Raw genomic sequence first — 19,732 nt, forward strand, 5'->3', positions numbered from 1 at the left:
GCGGACAAGTTTCAGTTAAGATGTTAAGCATCTCTCTGTCTCACTATCAGTAGTCACCACAGCAGATAGCCAGACACTTCCATCTCTGAGTCCTAATATCTATTCAACCTCTGTTCACCCTCTTTCACCCGCTGCGCTCCACTCCTCTCGTTATCTATCCACCCTTTATCATCCTGCCCCCCCACTCCCTCTGTATTCCTTTCACTCCTCTCTCGCACCCTCCAGCCTCCTTTCTCTTTATCTTCATCATCAGCCCATATGTGCCTGTTTAGTGCTGTGTCGACATCTCCAGCAGCATCAAAGTCGGAAGAGGAGGAAGTTTTGAGAGAAAGAAAGAAAGAAAGAAAGAAAGAAAGAAAAAAAACCCTAAAAGACATCAACAGAATAAGTAGGGGGCTAGAAAATGAATTCACATCTCTTCTGCGCTGCTTTCACCACCACAGGCAACGAGAGCAAGCGCTCGTTTGATGCCTTAACAGTGGAGGAGGGAGGGAGAGGGGTGGAAATGGAGAAAGATGAAAAATGGAGAAAAACATTCCTCTGTTCTGCCCTCAGAAAGACACAGTCAGTGTTAGTTTCCAGCCCGAGGTGGTGCGGAGAGCAAAGGAGGAGGGGAAGGAAGGCAGGGAGGAAGGAGAGGAGGTGGGTTGATGTTAATGATGTAACCTCTTTCATTTTTCTCCGGCTGCTTCCGACGGTTAGATGCTAAGGAGTGCTGCTCGCTGTGTTTTTTCAGCAGTCCAAAATGGGACTATCGAACAGTCCCGCTACAGATTTGCATTCCCTTCACTTCGTTTAAGATCCAAATGTTGCATGGTGTGTGCAGTGATGAAACACACTGCTAGAACAACATGTTCTCACTCCCAGCTTGTCAAAGACGGCAGTTTGGTCAGTTGCTTCAAACTCTGCGCTCAAGGTCTCTCTCAAGTGTCAGTTTTGGATGCTCAGGGAAGGCAGGGGCTGAGGAAATGTCGGTTTCGTCACCAAACCTACTTTAGGTTTGGGCAAAACAACCACTTGGCGGTTTAGATAAAAGAACAATCAATAAATCAATCATTTATTTGTCACATGAATTTATACAAGGTACAACTCCAGTGAATTGCAACCACATCAGCTCCTTCAACTTGTGCACTGCAAATTTAGAGCACTCATCTCAAAATCACTGTGGACACTTGTGGATATTTTTCTGAGAGGGGTTTTTAACAGCTTTGCTGTTGTGCATACTTTCAGCTTTACCTTCGAATCAAAACAATGGCTTATCTGTTTATAACCTGCCTGAAAGCTGGACTTTACACATTTGTCTACCCATTAAAAATATTTGTCTCTACATTCCAACAGGTCAACAATTTCTCTGAAAAGTACAACGTTACTTTAAATGATACAACAGAGAAAGTTAAAACCTAAGTTGTAATTAAATGGCAATTTTGCCCTTTTTTGGAAAAATGTTTTGCAGAGATTTGTTTTTATTAACAGATGCTAAAAAATTACAGTGTGATTGCAGTTCCAAAACTGCGTCAGGTTTCCATTCGTGCATTTTAAAATATTATTTTAAGAAGCAAAAGTAAAAGAACAAAGATACAAAATAAAAAGAAGCAAAACAAAACAAAAACATTTTGTCTATTTTTAAGTATCTAAAATATGGCAATTTCAGTAGATGAAACTGGTACTGCTGGTATCTTGTTTTTCATTATTGAGTTGAATTATTGTCTTTTCCATATTTTGTGTGGAATTCTATTTTGTGAAATATAATTAAAACCATTTAAGGCTGTTAAATTACTATTCCATAACTTTCCCTTTAGACTATTGACTTTTCAGTGCTCACCTCCGTAATAAAACTGCAAAAACATACACACTTTTTGGTTTTTTATGACCTGATTAGTTTCACTCTTTTGTGGTATAATCGCTCTGTTGCGTGGAGAGGCTGCAAGTGCAGACGAGACACAAATCTTGAGGGAGGTAGCTGAAGCTGCGGCACACGTAGAGATGCAGCGAACAGCCAGATGGCAAAGAATAAACGAGGAGGCGATAAAGACAAGGCCGGGGTAGCATCAGAACGGTTTAGATCAGTCTGTTAACTGACATGTCTCGTTACAGGCGGGAAAGATTTAAGTTCTGCACTGAAGCAGCTGATGGGATTTTTGTCAGACTGCATTGGTACGGGGTTTTGAAGACAGATTGAAAATGGCAGTAATTATTGTACAAAGTGTGTGTTCATTTTTTGGATGATGGCCCGCTTTCATGATAGATTTTGTGTGCACCAAAATGGGAAGACATAAACCAGGCTTTTCACCATCTTAAAAAAAAACTAAAACAATACTTACTTGGATTGAATTTTCGAGTCTCCTGAACATGAAAGAAGTAATATGCTATGCATGCAGATGTGTTTTTTGGAATGACGTTTTCTTGACTTTCTTCTGTCTCCCTCCTGTCTCCGTCCATTCCTCTCCATCATGTTGTCTCTCTGTCCATCTGGTGCTGTGATAATCCCTGTCAGTGGAGAAATGCATATTGAGCTTGGCTGTCTTACATCAGATACAAGGAGAATGTCTGGCAGACACACTTTTAAAGCTGCAGTATTTAAAGTAATTAATAATGTAAAACCGTAGATATTTAACTTTGGGTTTATGGGTGTATGCACATATGGTTAATTAATTAGAGTATAGGTTTGAATTAATAAGTAAGATGGCTAATTTAAATTCAGTGACTTCTGGAGAAGTGGTGGGATTAAATAAATTTGTACTTCTCCTCACTCCTGTGGAAGTAAATCTGTTCCATCTGATTTGGGAAATTAAAAAGCCATTTGATTTCTTGCACTGAATACCTATGCATTGAAATTATGTATCTGAATTTTTTGCCTCTAAACTCAATTGTTCAAATTTTCAGTTTTAGCTTTAAATTCCAACCAATTGCGAGCAGCCCCATTGAACATGAGCACATGGATTGACTGTCATAGCTGTCAATCGTGGCTGAAAATCATCTTTTTGTATAATTTAATAACTTATCAAAACTGAACTTATTATAAAAACGATCACTTGAACAAACATTGGGTTGATTAGGACTATCTTCAGTGTCAGAAACCATCTTTGGGAAAAATTAATTTGGTGTGTACTGTAAATCTTTACTTTGGCCCATGTCCTGTTTACTAACATGGAGGGGTGGGCTCTACGACCTATACTGCAGCTAGACACAAGGGGGCAATCCTGATTGAAAAGCTATGCTTTGGGGAAACTGTCATGTTGTCCATCTTTATATACAGTCTATGACTCAGACTCTTTGAAGGGTTCGTGAATGCAGCCCAGCAGGAGGGGCCCTGCGTGACTTTCTTTTTCCTCAGCAACAGTTTGTCACTTGCAAGGTGGATAATTAATCTGTTGATCTGTTCAAAGCTGATAAGATCACATGGATGGATGAGAGTAGCAGTTTGTAAGTGAAAGCAAACTTTTAGACCCAGCAGAATTCAGTTTCTCTTTCAATGTGTCCGATGTTCTACTGCGCCGTCTCTGCCCAAAGTGCGCTATAAATAACTATATCTATATATATCTATATATATATATATATATATATATATATATATATATATATATATATATATATATATACACATATATATCTATATATATATATATATATATATCACTCCTAATAACCAGTCAATGTCTAAAAATCTAGTTTAGTTTTGATGGCTTGACACAAATTAATTCATGTGTGAGAAACTCTGTAGTTAGCTCCACAAGTTCTTAAACTTTAGACCGAACCAGACTCGCTGTTTCTTCCAGTTTCATCGCAGGTGTAAGTGTTTTTCTATAACATTAAATATTCATGACTAAATAAGGAACAATCAAAGTCAAAGTCGGAAAAGGAATGGAGGCATTCTTTAGGAGTTAAACACTCAAAGACGGAGCTAATGTGCTCCATCAGGACTGCGTTGAAGTGGTTTGATCACATTTGACAGTGGCCTGACTTTTTGTTTTATCTCTCTGTTTGATCACCGTTTCCTTCTCTGCGATACACTCGGATGAGCAGAGAAATAAAAAATGGCTTGTGAAAACACCAGCTACTGTTGGCTGGAAGAACGCAGAGTTCAATTCAAGCCTGCTCTCAGTCTGTCTCGCAGGTCAACGACAGGTTAATAGAGGTCATCCCTACACTCTATAACTGTGTGCGTGTGTGTTTGTGGGCATGTTAGACGCTCCATGACACCATTCTTTCAGTGCAGCTGTGAGGCTGAATATAACCTTGGCTCGCAGCATCTACTGAAGCGAGCAGTACTCTGCTGTGGAGGAGAACAACCTCCTCCATTCCCTCTAATTAACTCTGCTCTCTCCCTGCTCCTCTTCTCACTCTGTTCTCCTTGTTCTGTCTGTCTTCATTTTTCCGTCTCTTCTTCCTCCCTTTTCTCTGTCTAACTCTCTGTCTGAAATTCTCTGTCTTCCAGCCCAAGTCCTCTGAAGCTGCTGCTCCCTCCACCTCACCGTCCTCCCAGGCTGACAGGAGCAGACAGGAGGTATTCTGTTGTGTGTTGGTGTTTTGCTATGGTTGTGTTGTGTTGTCTTGTAGTTGTGTATTGCTGTTGTCATTATGTGCTTGGTCTCTGTTTTGTTGGGCTCAGTGACGTGCAAAAAATAATTTTATTATTATTAATTAATTAATTATTATTTATTTTATTTCTATTTTTTATCATTATTATTTTGTGGGGTTTTGCTATGGTTTTGTATTGTCTTGTAGATGTATTGTAACATCATCATGTGCTTTGTCTCTGTTTCGTTTGGCTCAGTGACTTACTATTTTACTTCGGGTTTCTTTAGTATATAATAATAATAATAATAATAATAATAATAATAATAATAATAATAATAACACACCAAGTAACTAATAACATTTGATTTTATTGTATTTTATTTTATTTTGTGGTGTGCAGGTGTGTCAGCATGTGCTTTGTCTCTGTTTTGTTGGGCCCAGTGAAAGGTCACATCAGTCCACTGCAGATTGTCTGACTAGACTAATAGATTTTTTCCCAATACTCATATCGGCTAATTTACAGCTTAAATTAGCTGACATTATTCAGGACGGAGCCTGACAGTCTTTCATTTCAGCCTGATAGATTATTTAATCATATAAAACTCTGTCAGACAGTTTGACAGCGGAGGAGGTCCTGTGCTGTCACTGGGCCTGAGTTATCGTCTCTACTCAGACAGCCATGCAAAACAAGCCAGACTTTGGTCAGAGATGTTCAAGGAAGTAAGAGATCAATCTTTGACATTTATTGTACTTTTTCTGAATTCATATTTACCAAACATTCAGTCTCAAACAATACAAACGGAAAGCTTTACTCACGATGTTGCAATAGCAAAGAAATGCATTTAGATGATCTAGTTAGGGTTATGTTTGACAACATTGATCAAATCATCTTTTTTGCCTTTGAAATCCATGTCTTATTCTTCACGCTTTTGATTAAACCACTCCCCCTATTGCCTGCATGCATGCACCCATGCATCCACCCATCCACCCAACACCACCCAACACCCAAGAATCAAGCCTTTGTTTTTCTGTTTTAACCAGTGTTTTAGGTTCTGCCTTGTCTTGTCTAACTAAATGTCTTGCTTCATTTAATAAAAAAATAAGCTAATGAATAAACAAAAAGATCTGTAATTAGCTTTTGTTGGATGAGAAGGCAGAAACGCTGTAGTTTAAAGTGTCAGCCTGATTAACCTGCTACAATATGAAAATGAGAGGAGCAGCATTAAAATGAAATGTTGATGAAATGTAATTAAAATAATAATGACTTTTACCAACCTTTTTTCACAAGCTGCTTTCTCTAAATCAGTAACACTAGAGTCGCAGATGCAGAACTATGAAGCAGATTAGCTTAAAATATTGATAAACGCAATGAAATGGCACGATCAACTAGATCACTTCTATAGAGGAGACTTGTTTTTCAGCTGGCTGTGCTGAACTACAGAAACTTACTTACAGTTGTAGAGTTTCTTTTCCCCCCACAAACAATCATTGGCTTAGAGCACATTAACCGGAAAACAGCCAGAAGTTTAATTTGACCCCTCACGAATATTACCTAAAGCCATTGATAATGTTAATTATCACTGACAAAAGTGACGGTCAGTGGCGGCTGGAAATGAGAAGCCTGACACCTCACTGTTCTCAACTCTACTCTACTCTTTGCTAAAAAATGAGGAGAGATAAAAGGTTTAACATTAATTGGCTGAGCAAATCCTGTTGTTTTTCCAACCGTGAACAGAACATAACCCTATCCAAAATACAACTGAAATGAGATAGCACTCCCTTGAATTTTTTTTATTTTAATGTTTTTATCTTGTTGTACTTTAATGCTCTGGTGTTTTTCAGGCATTTTGTGGTTTTAGATTTTTCTCTTTTGTCTTTGTGTTGTTTGCTTCTCTTGGATTGGGTCAAACAAGGTCACATTATAAATTCTGGCATTGTTAATTCTGTCCTTGGCCATATTAACACACTGATGTTTCCCTCCACTAAGATAAAATAACAGCATCAAGAGTGTTTATTAAATTTGTTGGCATGGAGACCTGTGCTGTCCAAAATCTTGTTCACTCATTCTATATTCCTCAAACAGGAGATACTCAAAAGTTAGTGAGTTAAAGTGAGCAGTATACTGCTTTGTTGTTTTGCATCATCTGTGACTCAAGTGAATTTTTTGCATCTATTAAATGCAGCACATGGCATTGTGCTAAAAATCGAAACAGCAAGATATCTCAATATTTTGCTTGGCAATGTTCTATCGATACACAGACCCCAAGAATAAATATTTTGTTTTGTTTTAGATTATTATTATTTGAAAAAATGCATTACACTCTCTGGTGGAAAAAAAAATCAATGGCTTTTTAAGTCCAGACACAACTTTTTTTTCATGGTCAGCAGGATTGGTCGGTTTGTATGACAGTGACAGTGTCAGTCTGTCTGCTTGACAGTCCCATTTTGCTGCATTACAATGAGTGATTGAAGTGAGATAAACATACTGAAAGCTTAATTCTATGAGTTAAAGCAGACGTCGACGAAGTTTGCCCTTGCGGACACAATTTGCAGTTGAATAAAAGTAATTAGTCACAATATATCGCAAAAGATTATCACAATCCTCAGTAATAACAATATTGTGTGGCATCTTAAGTATCATAATTATATAGTATTGCATCTGAAGTATCATGATAAATTCAATCATAAATATTGTGATATTGTATTCTTTCTAAAGTATTGTGATAATTTATTGTTTCTTGAGTGTCTTGATTATATTGTAGTGTCTTAAATATTGTGATAATATCATATTGGTTCTTGTATTGTGTCTTAAGTATTGTGATGTTTTGTAATCATGTCATAAGTATTATGATTATATTTTATTGTGTCTTAAATATTGCAATAATATCGTATCATTTCTTAAGTATTGTTAAATTATCATAGTGTCTTAAGTGTTCTGATTATATCCAAATGGGTTTTAAGCATCATGATAATATCGTATCATGTCTTAAGTTTCGTGAAGAGATTGTGTTCTGTCTTAAGTATTGTGATATTGTATTGTGTATCATGATAATATCGTGTCTTGATTATATAGTATTGTGTCTTCAATATTCATTGATTTTTATCTATATAGGGCAGATATTTCACACTCAGAGTTTGGGTGGTAAGTGGTTTTAGACATAACACTGGTGTTTAAAAGTATGTAGCCCATCTCTGTCAACCACAATCCTTTGCACCTGTGCACTGGGCCAGCTCTCAGACATGGGCTGATTAACCAAAGTTGGAAACATAGCCAACATGATAGTATGCAGAGGATCCCAGCTGTAATTTGCTGTGTTTTATTAGTGATGGTCAGATGGGAGCATAATAGCCCGCTAATGCTTCTGGAGCAAATTGTCCAATGCTAGCCTCATTAGCTCGTAGTTAATATAGTTAGAGACTCAGTTCCTGCCAGGGCCTCAGAGATAATACTCAAACTTGCTGATGGATATGTCAACAAAATAATGCAGCCAAAATATAGCCCTTGTGTTGTGTTGAATAACAAGAGTATAAAGAGAGTAATACTGTTGGTGTGTAAAGTGTTGCTTCCATTCCCCTGACATGAGGTATGAGGAAAATCTTTAGATGGTTAAATCCAAGCAAAAACAAAAAGTTTTTCCCCTGCGGCAAGCCTCGGCATTTGACCCAGGCACTCTCTGTGTGTGACAGTTTTTATAGTTTTTTTTTTTTTTTAATATTGCAGTCCATTAGTCTGAAGTAAACCACTGATGTAATGACTGCGCACAAAACACAGTGACTCTATATAATGATAAATGCTCTGTATGTACATGCTGATTGGCATCACTGTAAACATCGATGATTATGTTGCATTGTTTATTATATTCTCGAGACAAATAACCATCATAAATAACTATGCACATATACAGCCTGTAAAGTAATTGCATTGAGAATAGAGACAGAGGGAGACACGGAGAGAAACAGACTGTTATTGTTACCATAATGGCTAGATTTTAGGCTTCACCCGCTAAGCTAAAGCTCCTCTCTCTGGCATCCTGACAGTCATTAGCTAAAGCCTGTTGGTGGCTGGCATCAGAACCAGCTCATTTCCATATAACAAAGCAAGACGGAACCATTAACCTGAAAACACTACATCAACTCTCCGTGCGCTAATAATGTCTGCACATTAAATCTGCATTGTGAGTGCATTAAAATCACATTAAAGAATGAGATGTAATTGTTTTCAACCTGCTATGAGGTACAACAAATCATTACCATTAGGCCTCATGTTTCCTCCTTCGGAATATTATAATGGCTGTCGAATGGTGATTTAATGAAGAAAAGTGTCCTCCTTCTGCACACTTAAGCAGTACTGTATGCTAATTATAGTATTGCAGGACAGAGACAGAGAGTCTGTTATTACTGTGATATACTGTATGGTGCCGATACATAATATCATTATGAAATGAGAATGAATTCCATTCAAATTCAGTCAGATTAAGTGTCAGTTAAAAGAATTTCTATTAATATCAGTGTATTGGCCTAATATTAGAGTGTGTGCGCGGTTATAACACAAATGTATAGTGTTGGCTGTATATGAAGTATGCCACTGTCTTACACCACCTTTCTTTTCTAATTTACAGAAAGAACGTGAAAAGAAAAAAGAGGAGAAGAAGAAAGAGAAGGACTCTGATAAAGTGGAGAGACACAGCAACACAAAGGTACAAATGGACACAGATTGCATGACAGTCATTTGTCATAGGTTGAAGTTCTAATCAATGGCACTGATGTCACCTGTGGTCAGGGGTGTTGCAGTGGGGGGAAAGTGGGTATGATCACCCAAGGCCCCAGTTGGAGGGGGGACAGTGAAAAGTAAAAAAGTGTGGAGTGAAAAGTATGGTTTTGTTGCATTTTTTGAAATTTAGTAATTAGTGCCTCAACCAATTCAAAATAAGCTAAATAAATAAAGCTCTCAGAGGTCCCTTTCACCCCTTAAAGGCACAAAATGGTTTGGTCTGCCCCTGCACTGGGATTCATCTCCAAACAATGCTAGAGCAGTGACTGCTTATGCTGCTGGAGCACCAATGTACACGGTAATGTCTTTCCTCTATAAAGGGAAACTGACAATAAGGAAAAATGCAAAAGTTGTATGAGAGACATGGATCAAGAGAGGAAGAATGGGCCCCATTGAGACTGTTTATAGGGCCAAGATTCTCATGCTATGGCCGTGCCCGTGGTTAACTTGCAGGCATGGTGTAGTACTCCAGGCTCCAGAATTCTGAAGACAGAAATACAACAGGTGCCACTGATGTTTCTGTTTACAGTGCAGCCAAACAAACTCATTTAGTTTTGCTAAAGATTTCGGTCAATATTAATAGCAACGACAATCTGATTTTATGCTGCACATGGCGCAAGTAGTTTTGCATTTTAGAGCTGGTTGCCTTGCCAAGGAGTTGGAAGTGTGCAGCCTGCTCACTGTAGCTTTTCCTCTTTGTTCCATTGCTGTGAAAAAGGGACCAAAATGGCTTCCCTTGATTTGGAGATGTATTTTTTTTTGCGAGAAATTGCACCAATCTTATTGGTGTAGATACATTGTGTTCCCTGTGGCTGTATCACAATAAAAGACACTTTTTGTTTTGGGAGTTGAATATTAAGCTATCCGAACGTAAAGGTAACAGCAGCAGGTTGTTCCATCAGCAGTTACTTAACAGAACTCTTAAATGTCATACGGCAGTGAACAGTAAAGTGAGGCTGGTAATGATGAGATAAAATGGAAAATGCTGGGTTACATGCTGCTTTGTCTTCTGTGAATCCCTCGCACATGTGAAGGCAATGTGAATTCATGGGAATGACGGAAATCTATTGTATAGAGAAATAATTATTGAATGTAAATTCATTGAATGGCTTTCGGGGAAAACCTGCTCACCATGATTAGTATGGAAAATGTAGTTCAATTACATAAAAGTTTATGATTATGGTGAAGAAATTCTATGAAAGTTAACTGCTGCATCCCCTTACAATCGCCTGTGTCTCGGCCAGAAAATTTCACATGAACACATAGCAAAGTCTATAATCGATGGCCAACAAGCGCGCATGTTCTGCTTTGGTGATTTATTATTGTCATCCAATGAGGAAAACTGGATTACCGTCATATATGCTATATTGAAGCTGTGCACCAGTGAACAATAACACAAACCATCAGGAAACATTCTTAAGAAGGAGCTCAATGGCTTCATTCAATTGTAGCCATGAAAACTGCTGTATAAGTGCACCATAACAAGAGGAGAAGTAAAAATAAGAATGCAGCCGGCTGACATTGATGGTGCTTTATGTGCGTTGCTGTTTGAGCATGTCGAAGGCCAGAATCAGGACAAAGACAGAGCACTGCTCTCTTTGTTTGCTGTTCCGAATGCTCGATGTGTGACAACAGAGAGTGCGTGCAGTCGCTCCACCTCTGTGCTGCAGGAGCCGAATCCTCAAGGGAAACTCCTCATAAACATTCATGTTGTTCACAGATGCTGTAGTTTTGCTCCATGCATCAGTGTGGATCATTTCTCACGCACACAGGCGTAAACATGTGAACTATAATTCAAAAACCATCATCCATGGACTGTGTTGTGGATAGTGTACCTCAGCTGTATCAAACAAGTTTCTGACATGTATGCGTTACTTTCTGAACAACAAAAAAAAAGAATGTTGTGTCACTCATTGTAATAAGTGGAGCCCTTTTTTAAAAATGTAGATGGACTGTTAACGCTCGCTGCACCACAGAAAGATGCTCCAACATCATGAAAGGCAACTTGCATAACATTGTGATTCAAAAGAAAATTGATGGAAAGATAAATGAAAAATTACGGCTATGTGCCAAGATAAGTGTTTTGAATGTGGGTTTGACTAAATCCAGCTCAGTGAGAACAGAACGAGCTGCAATTACTGATGTGTGGAACAGAGGTCAGTGGATGTGTGTGTGTGATATGAATGCATTTGCTGTGAAAGAAGGGTGTGTGAGTCGCTGCGAATCGGCCGTCGCTTTTAACTGAGTGTGTGCGTGCCAGAGTTGTGGTATGTGTTCATGCATATCTATAGTGTGTGTGAAAGAGAGAAGGGGTGTTGGAGGAGTGAATATGTGTTTCTGGGTCATGGTTAGTAAATTCAGAATATTTCCATGGCCTGCGAAGCGATGAGGGAATAATGTAGCTCTCAGCAGTGTGGGTAATTCTGTAGGCCTACAGTGTGTGTGTGTGTGTGTGTGGGGGGGGTCTACAGGGAAATGGAATGAAGGCTATGGGCCACTGTACCCACTGACAGTGAAATGTAACACAGTGGTCCGCACTATGTAGCATTAATATTTCAACTCGACCCCCTTCTGCCCACAAACTGGACAGTTTAGCCTTTTATTACCCAATCACATACAGTACATGGTTACATTTATTTTCTGTTGCAATATTTCTGTCCAGATTTATTATTTCTTTTGTTTACACTTTTCTTCATTACATACTATTCTTGCATTTCAAGGATAATTGCATTGAAATAATTAGAAAATACAGTGATCAAGTGCTTATATGAATCTGCTTAAAGGGTGGCACGGTGGTGTCGTGGTTAGCACTGTTGCCTCACAGCAAGAGGGTCCCTGGTTCAATCCCAGGGTGGCACAGGGCCTGTGGGCGGGGGCCTCTCTGTGCAGAGTTTGCATGATCTCCCTCTATATCATTTTAAAGCCGTGTTGCCCAGTCCTAGGGCAGCTAATGAGTTTCCCGTTCTTGATTAGTGTCTGACATGGATGAAATTGCTTATTTTCAGTGACCAGCAGTCCAAACTCTGCTGCCAGGTGACAGCAGACAGACTCATGTAGATTGAGATTCTCCTTTTGTCTGAGATGTGAGTAATGACAAGCTTTTTGCTGAGCTCTTTCCACCAATGTGATACATACTTTGTCCCCTGCAGTCACTAAAATGCACAATGAAGCACCTGGCATCAAATCTCCAAGTCAGTCATGTCTGCATTTGACTTTACATTCATGTCCATGGCATCTCTGTCACAACTAGAATCACACTCATAAATCATCATATTGTCTTTGAACAACAGCCTGCCATCATGTGTGCGCCCATGGTTCATCTCAGTCTGCTTTTTAGTGGAGCTGTAAAGACATTTTGTCTCAGGTTACTGCCGTGTAAATGTTGCCAGAGCTGGTGTGAAGAACACTGTTGTGCAGTGATGAATTTGCTCCAGCGGTGGAAGAAAATCAATGCTGAACCGAAAGATTGCATTTTATTTTAATAGCATCAAAAGCAATCAGCATATGATTATTTCCAATCGATGGAAATGCATTTACCTCCAGACTCTTTGTAATATTTTTACACCATCTTCCGGTATGAACCCACAAACAGGGCATTTCAGAGCTGGCACTAGCTGTGATGTCACGTGTGTTGCTGTGTTTAAAGTGTTTAATATCGACTGGTGCAGCCTTTCTCGGCACCATACGAAATCAGTCCAAGTGGGCTGCATACATGTAACAGACTGCTCTATTATTTGGCTTTTAAATTACCTTCAAATTTGGAGGTTAGGTTGAAAATACAAATATACTATAAAGCATGTAAAAAAAAAAATCAACAACGTAATGGCTTGATGTTTAATGACCTTACAAAAAATAAAATAAAATAAAAAACCTTGCATTGTAATGCTGTATATAGTAAGGCATTAAATTCTTCAACACTCTCTAGTCTTTTAAAAGCATTTTTTTCACATTCTTCACTTAAAAAAATAGCTTGATGTGCACAGTTCAATGACCTCACTATATGAATAAATTACATAAATATATAAATCTCACACCGTAATGCTGTATATAGTAATACAGATCGTTCTTTAAAATTCTCTAGTCTTTTAACATTTTCTTCCACGTTTTTCACTTCCAAAAACATTGAGTTGCTGCATTAATTATGTAAATTGACAAACTGAATCACAGTGTATCCAAAATATAACTCAGAGTGTCCCCTGCGGACATTCAAAGGTAGTTTCATTGCGCCAAAAATTTTAATTTAAACAAATGAGGTGCTGCTTAATCTTCTACTTACATTTTCCATATGTAGTCCTAAATGCAAAATGGAGGGTGCATCGGTAAAAAATTGATTAGCAACTTCCTGCAGGTTTCCTTCAATTTATGCCAGCTGTCAGCAAGGTAAGTGCAACGGCAGTTTAGACTAACAGATGGAGCAAGTTTATAGAAAGGAAAAACTGACCAAGAGTTGAAATGTACTGTTGAGGATGGACTGTTGCTGCAGCAAAACAAAGCCTCCTCTAAAACATGTTGGGTCAAAAATAGGAGCAGTACAGCTGTCCAGTCTTAGGTTGCTGGTGTAGTCAATAGGCATTATCACTGTAAGAGGTTTCCAATGCATTAAATTTGCTGTATCAGCCAAAAACACACATTCCTGCCTGGTCATTTTATCCATTTTCCATACACTTTTAGTGTTAAGGATCATCTCTATGAAGAGATTCTGCATATGTTTGCAGGCTGTAAGCCATGGGACAAGATTTTGGTAGTAGAAGTGTCCTGGATTGTAGTTGGTTTGTAGTTTCTTTGCAGTATCACCTTGGAACGGCAGGTTAACAGCCTGTGTGAGGAGGTGGAGCACATTTGCAGTCTCAGAACTTTTGGGCTATTGTATGACAACAAGTTAGCTTTATATGGCCTGTTTTAAAAAAAGAAAAAGAAAAAGAAAAATTTAACTGCATTCATGTGTTTACATCTGTTATTAAGATTAGCAAATGATTAGCATCTGTTATTAAGATGTTTTCTCATTGTCTGTTTGAAACGAAAAATCTAATAAATGAGGGAACAAAAAGAAAAATGACAAATGTCAAATTTATGTTGATCTTTGTTTTGTCTTTGTTTTATGTATTTATTTTCTTGTTTCCTATGGTTTCATTCTGCAGTGACTCCACACATGGCGCATGTGCTGCTTTAAGCACTCACAGTTGAGGACATGACAGTGGAGCAGATTTCAAAAATGTTTCAGTTACTGTGGTCATCAGAGCCGAGGTCACCAACTGGACATACGGCTGACTGTAAAGTTATGACCAACTTAAAGTTGTGACCAGTGAACCAGTTAGACTGAAGGCTTGTATGTGTGTGCACGTAATACCTTTTCTTTTGTGCACGTAATCTGTTGTCATGGTAACCACAAACTGCTCTTTTTTTTCCCCCTCCATATAATTTTTTTTTCTCTCCCCATGTCCCTTAAGGGGCTCCGTAGAGGTTACACCTAGATTTTAATTTTTTCCAACTTTATAAGGCTTATTTATTATTATTAATAATATTACATACTATTAATATTACATACCCTCATACCCTCCTAAAATTTCACTTACTTATCCCTCCACCTCTAGGTGTTGCAGTGTCTTGCAGCTCAGCTGCCTGTTCCACCAGTGGAGTCAGCACTGAGCTCTGGTGGTGCGTGCTGTGCACTGCATACAATGAGTTTAAAAGAAAGAGGAGCACCTGTTTTTATGACAGTATTAAAAAACCTACCATCGGTATTTCTAAATATCCTGGTATAAACGTAGTACCATGATAACACGCAAGCTTAGTAGCTAACCATGACAATGGTTTTAGTTGTCAGCACTGCACCACCCAGGCCCGCTTTATAAAGATTTGGAAATTCTTTGTGTAAGCGATAAAAATAAAGAAAGACTCTGCAGCCTCTCAGCTGACCTGCTTACATTTTACATATTGATGTGTGATACGTGTATGCTGCGAGATTTAATATGATTGCGTGTGTGCTGGCAGAGATATGTGGCTTTCCTCCCTCCTTATCAGCTGAGCTCATGCTGTCGGTGAACCCAGTGTCAAGGAGATATTTGAGGACATTTCTAGTGTTTGTACGTGTGTGTGTGTGTGTGTGTGTGTGTGTGTGTGTGTGTGTGTGTGTGTGAGTGACTTGTTAGTCTAAGTGTATGCTGACATGCTGAAAGCTGTTTAATCTCCAGGATAGCAGGAAACATGCTGACTGCCATGTTTCTCTCTGCTTCTCTGTCTCTCTCTCTTTCTTCTCACTCTCTTGACTTGTCCCACACTGACTTTCTGCTCGTCTCACCCTCTCTCCTCCTGTTCTCACCCTCCAGCCTGCTATGTGCCTTTTCCCTCTCCCTCAAACAAAGACATACTGTACCGTCACAACCTCTTTCATCTCCGCATGCAGATAACAAACTGTACATATCTGCAGAGGAGATGCTGGTTGAGCGGTCCGAGCTTTAATCAGCAGCGGTATTTCATTTCCGTTCACATCACTTCATTTCCTTTCTTCCTCAGAGAAGTTTACACAAGCAGCACTTTGGCCTCTCTTTGCTCTTATTAAAATTTAAACATAAATGCACCAGCTACTGAACTAATTTTACACATGTAAACCTGAGGGAGGCTGAAATCAGTATGGATTGATTCTAATATTGCCAGATGGAAGCTGCAGAGAAAATATTTTCTGCTGATCTTCCATATTTATAAATTTGATGTTTTTGATAGAAAGAAAGATTAATACAAGAATTCAATGTTTCTCATGGGTTTTTCCTCATATAATAGATTCTGATAATTAAAGATACTTATACATAGTGTGTGTGTGTGTGTGTGTGTGTGTGTGTGTGTGTGTGTGTATTCAGTCTGATGAAATATGAATCAGTTCAGGTCAGACATTCCTGCACACTGACACTGCAGTATTGATAAGTCCAGTACTAGTAACATTCTAACCCACTGATTTATTGATTATGTCTCCATATAGCTGGCAGACTCATGAGAGACAGATTAAAAAATGCTGTGGTTGAATGTTTGAGATGTCTTTCGTTTAAGCTCAAAGCACGGCTCAACTGGATCCCAGTTGTGCATCATTGCAACCATAATAATCTTCTTTTAGTTTTGATCTGTTCAAATTTGAAGCCTCACATTCAATTTGAGAAACCCCTGATGGCATCATTAGGTTTATTTTCATTATTATCTTGACAAGTCAGTTACACTTTATTTTTAGCCATCGAATTCCAGAGCACGTTCATTAAATGTACTCATGTTTTTTGTGAAATGGTGAACTGAACATGTTCGATTTCAAGTGATGAACATGACAGTGTATGACACAGTTTAACAGGAGGTAAACACTTGGCAGGGGGGAAACACTTTGTGGTGGGAATATACTTTGACACAATGCTTGTATGGAAAGTACAACTGGCAATACAGGCAATGCCGCTACCAGTAGATTTTTCAATGTCAGTCCAAGTCCAACGTGTCCCGAAAAGTCAGAAAATGAGCGCTATTAAAAAAAAATAATTAAAAAGTTTAAAAAGTAAGCACTCTGTGATTAATTTTTAAATAATAATTTATTTACAATGTAAATCCAACATGTATTATAAATATTATATACTGATTTATTGATTGGCTGATTTATATCATACCCGTCTCTTTTTCTGTGACTGCTTCATCCGTTTCAGCACCGGACAGCTCCCAGGTTCTGTGCCGGGCTCTCTGTCCTTCTGGCTGGAGCAGGGAGCTTCTCTGGTGGGGAAATTCAGTGTGGGGAGTTGGTGATCCACCAAGCTGGTCCATTTTTTGCTGGAGACACGTGTGGCTTGCGCCGTCACACAAGCGGTGTGTCCCAGGCATTAGAAGTGGACTAGTACATTTTGGGGCAGTTGAGCTTAGTCTGGCTCAGGTTTAGTATTATTATGTGTTGATCTCAGATGAGCTGTGGTCAGGCTAATTAGTAGAGATTCCAATAGAAAAAATCTGAAGTTTTTACTTAAATTTTGCAGGCTGGATCCGAAAGGAAGAGACTTTTAGACTATTTAGTTAGACTTTAAACTTTAAAATTCAAATTGTGAGCTATAAATGTGAACTAGATCATTTAATCTGTGTGTGCTGACCTTTGAGCTAGCTTTTGGTAAACGAAAAATGCACAACACTGCTAATATCACAAATTTACCTCAAGGGGCTTCACAATCAGTACAATGCGATGCCCTCTATCCTTCAGTAAGGACTCTAACTTATCAGGAAAATATTTTGTGTTATCCATATACATTGCTTTCCACTCTGACACCCTTTACAGTTTGTCTTCCCTCTGTATTCATTGCAGCTTGGATTAGATTGAATTAAGCAACTTTTAAAGTTAAAACAATTAGTCACTTAATTGGTTATTCGTTTAACAGCAACATTTTTTGATAAATGATTAATCATTTAAGTCATCTTTCAGTGAAAAATCCCGATACCCTTTTCCCACCAAAATTAGCATGTGTAAGTTGGTCTTTTAAACACAGTTAAACCTGCTCAAAATAGCTCATAGACTCCTTTCCCATTGCCAGTAGACCAGAGCCGTGTACACAGCTCTGCAGTAGACAAGTATGTCTTTCTGTGTGTGTGTGTGTGTGTGTGTGTGTGTGTGTGTGTGTGTGTGTGTGTGTGTGTATTTATGTTGTTTATTTTGGTGTCTCACATTCAATGTCAGGGACAGGCTGGAAGGTTAGTTAACAGTGAATAAAGCAGCATGGGTGGAGGCAGTGGTTACTTCTTTTTATATATCTCTTATTAATTAAGTCTATCATTCAAACTTGGTGCAGACTCATTCGGATTGATGTTTCGACAAGTTTTGGTGGCTGTCATTGCATCTTGCCTGTTAAGGGTTTGTAAATTAGTGCGTTCAGCTGGGTGTTGTGTTTCCATAGATGCTGATCATAGCTGGAGCTGATACATACTCGTTACTACTGCAGAAGCATTTGGTCCAATTGCCAATTGTTACCTTTCATATTATATTAAAAAAGTGTTGGTTAAATTTTTTTTTAACAGGTGCTAATGGATTTGCTGTGCAGTGGAAAAGGGGCTTAATTCATTGGTTAAAGTGTCTCCAATGGGAGTCTATGCTATACATGCAATACATGTAAAACACAAACTTACAGACAACTACTAGAAACACTAAAGAGGCAGTGACCTTCAAAGTGAAGTATGGTTTGAACTTTCCTCTTCGTTTGCCTCTCCTTCTCTTTGTATTCTGCCTTATAGAGAAGACATACAACATAAAGAATTATATACCCTACACTATACATGCAATATGTAAAACACAAACTTACAGACAACTACCAGAAACACTAAAGAGGCAGTGACCTTCAAAGTGAAGTATGGTTTGAACTGTCCTCTTCGTTTGCCTCTCCTTCTCTTCGTATTCTGCCTTATAGAGAAGACATACAACACAACAAAGAATTTGTTATATTGCATTTGTAATGAATATTTGCTCTCTCTCTTGCTTTCCCATTGAAGTATGTGTAAATGCAGAGGTATTATTCATAGTAATAATATTGAGACAATTTAAACCTAAACACTGTTGCTGCAGGACTCACTTGGCTCTGCCTCAGATGACTTTTAATTCAGAAAATGATTGAAGCATTCATTATTCCCTGCCGTTTTTGCAGCTCTGTTAGTAGGGGGTTATTTTGCTTTTGATTGCCCATCCATTTCTATTTTGATTACAAGTTAGTTTTGGTTCAACTTGTGTTTGGATAATTAAGTTGTAAAATGTGGGCATGGGTTATTGCTGGTTATTTGAGGACAAAGAAATAAATTGTAGAAGTTCTGTGATTGGAATAGTGATGTCGGTCAAACTCTTACTAATACAAAACCAAGATGTACAAGTGAAAGGATTGCTAAGAGGCTAGTAAGATAGTTCTGTTGCCAAAAGCTCACAGGTTTATCCTTGCATGTGTTCATTTACTGCCATGTCTCGGCCATGTTCATTAACCTGATCCTGTTTACTCATCCAGGATGCTTCGTCTATGGATGAACAGCTGAAGGCTTCAAAAACTAATATTTAAAGATTTAACTCTTTACCCTGCCAACATTTGTATGTAAAGCCCTTATGGATAGTAAATGGCTTTGAAATTGGTCCCTTCATTGGATTGTTCATATGTTTTCCCCATGCCAATTGCCCATATGGGTGGGTTTATCTTTGGGCACCAGATAAGATGCACATTTTGGGCCCATACCCACTCGAGACCAAGGTAGCCCTAGCATAACCCATGTGGGGTCCACTTTGGAAAACCAGTCCATGTGGGCAATTGGCATGGGGCCATTATGGAACCTGTGCAAAATCCCCTATAGGGCCCATTTTTCAGCCCGTTTACTACCCACATACAAATGTTGGCTGGGTGTCTGAGTTTGCTAAACACAGAATTTCTTCAACAATGCATTCACTTTTCAGTGAATCATTATGAATTATTC

At 38.5% G+C, this 19,732-nt stretch overlaps 1 protein-coding gene across 1 annotated transcript in view; it reads left to right on the forward strand.

Moving 5' to 3' along the window:
- The window catches only part of LOC121954897 (stromal membrane-associated protein 1-like), a 162,295-nt gene that overhangs the window by 37,247 nt on the left and 105,316 nt on the right, over positions 1–19,732 (forward strand). The window contains exons 5-6 of the mRNA XM_088086534.1: positions 4,436–4,504; positions 9,138–9,215. Of these exons, the coding sequence (XP_087942660.1) occupies positions 4,436–4,504; positions 9,138–9,215 (147 nt within the window). The remainder of the gene's footprint in view (positions 1–4,435; positions 4,505–9,137; positions 9,216–19,732) is intronic.

This window comes from Plectropomus leopardus, chromosome 13 (assembly GCF_026936395.1).
Source record: "Plectropomus leopardus strain MGB_pleo_1.0 chromosome 13, ASM2693639v1, whole genome shotgun sequence".
Lineage (NCBI taxonomy): Eukaryota > Metazoa > Chordata > Actinopteri > Perciformes > Serranidae > Plectropomus > Plectropomus leopardus.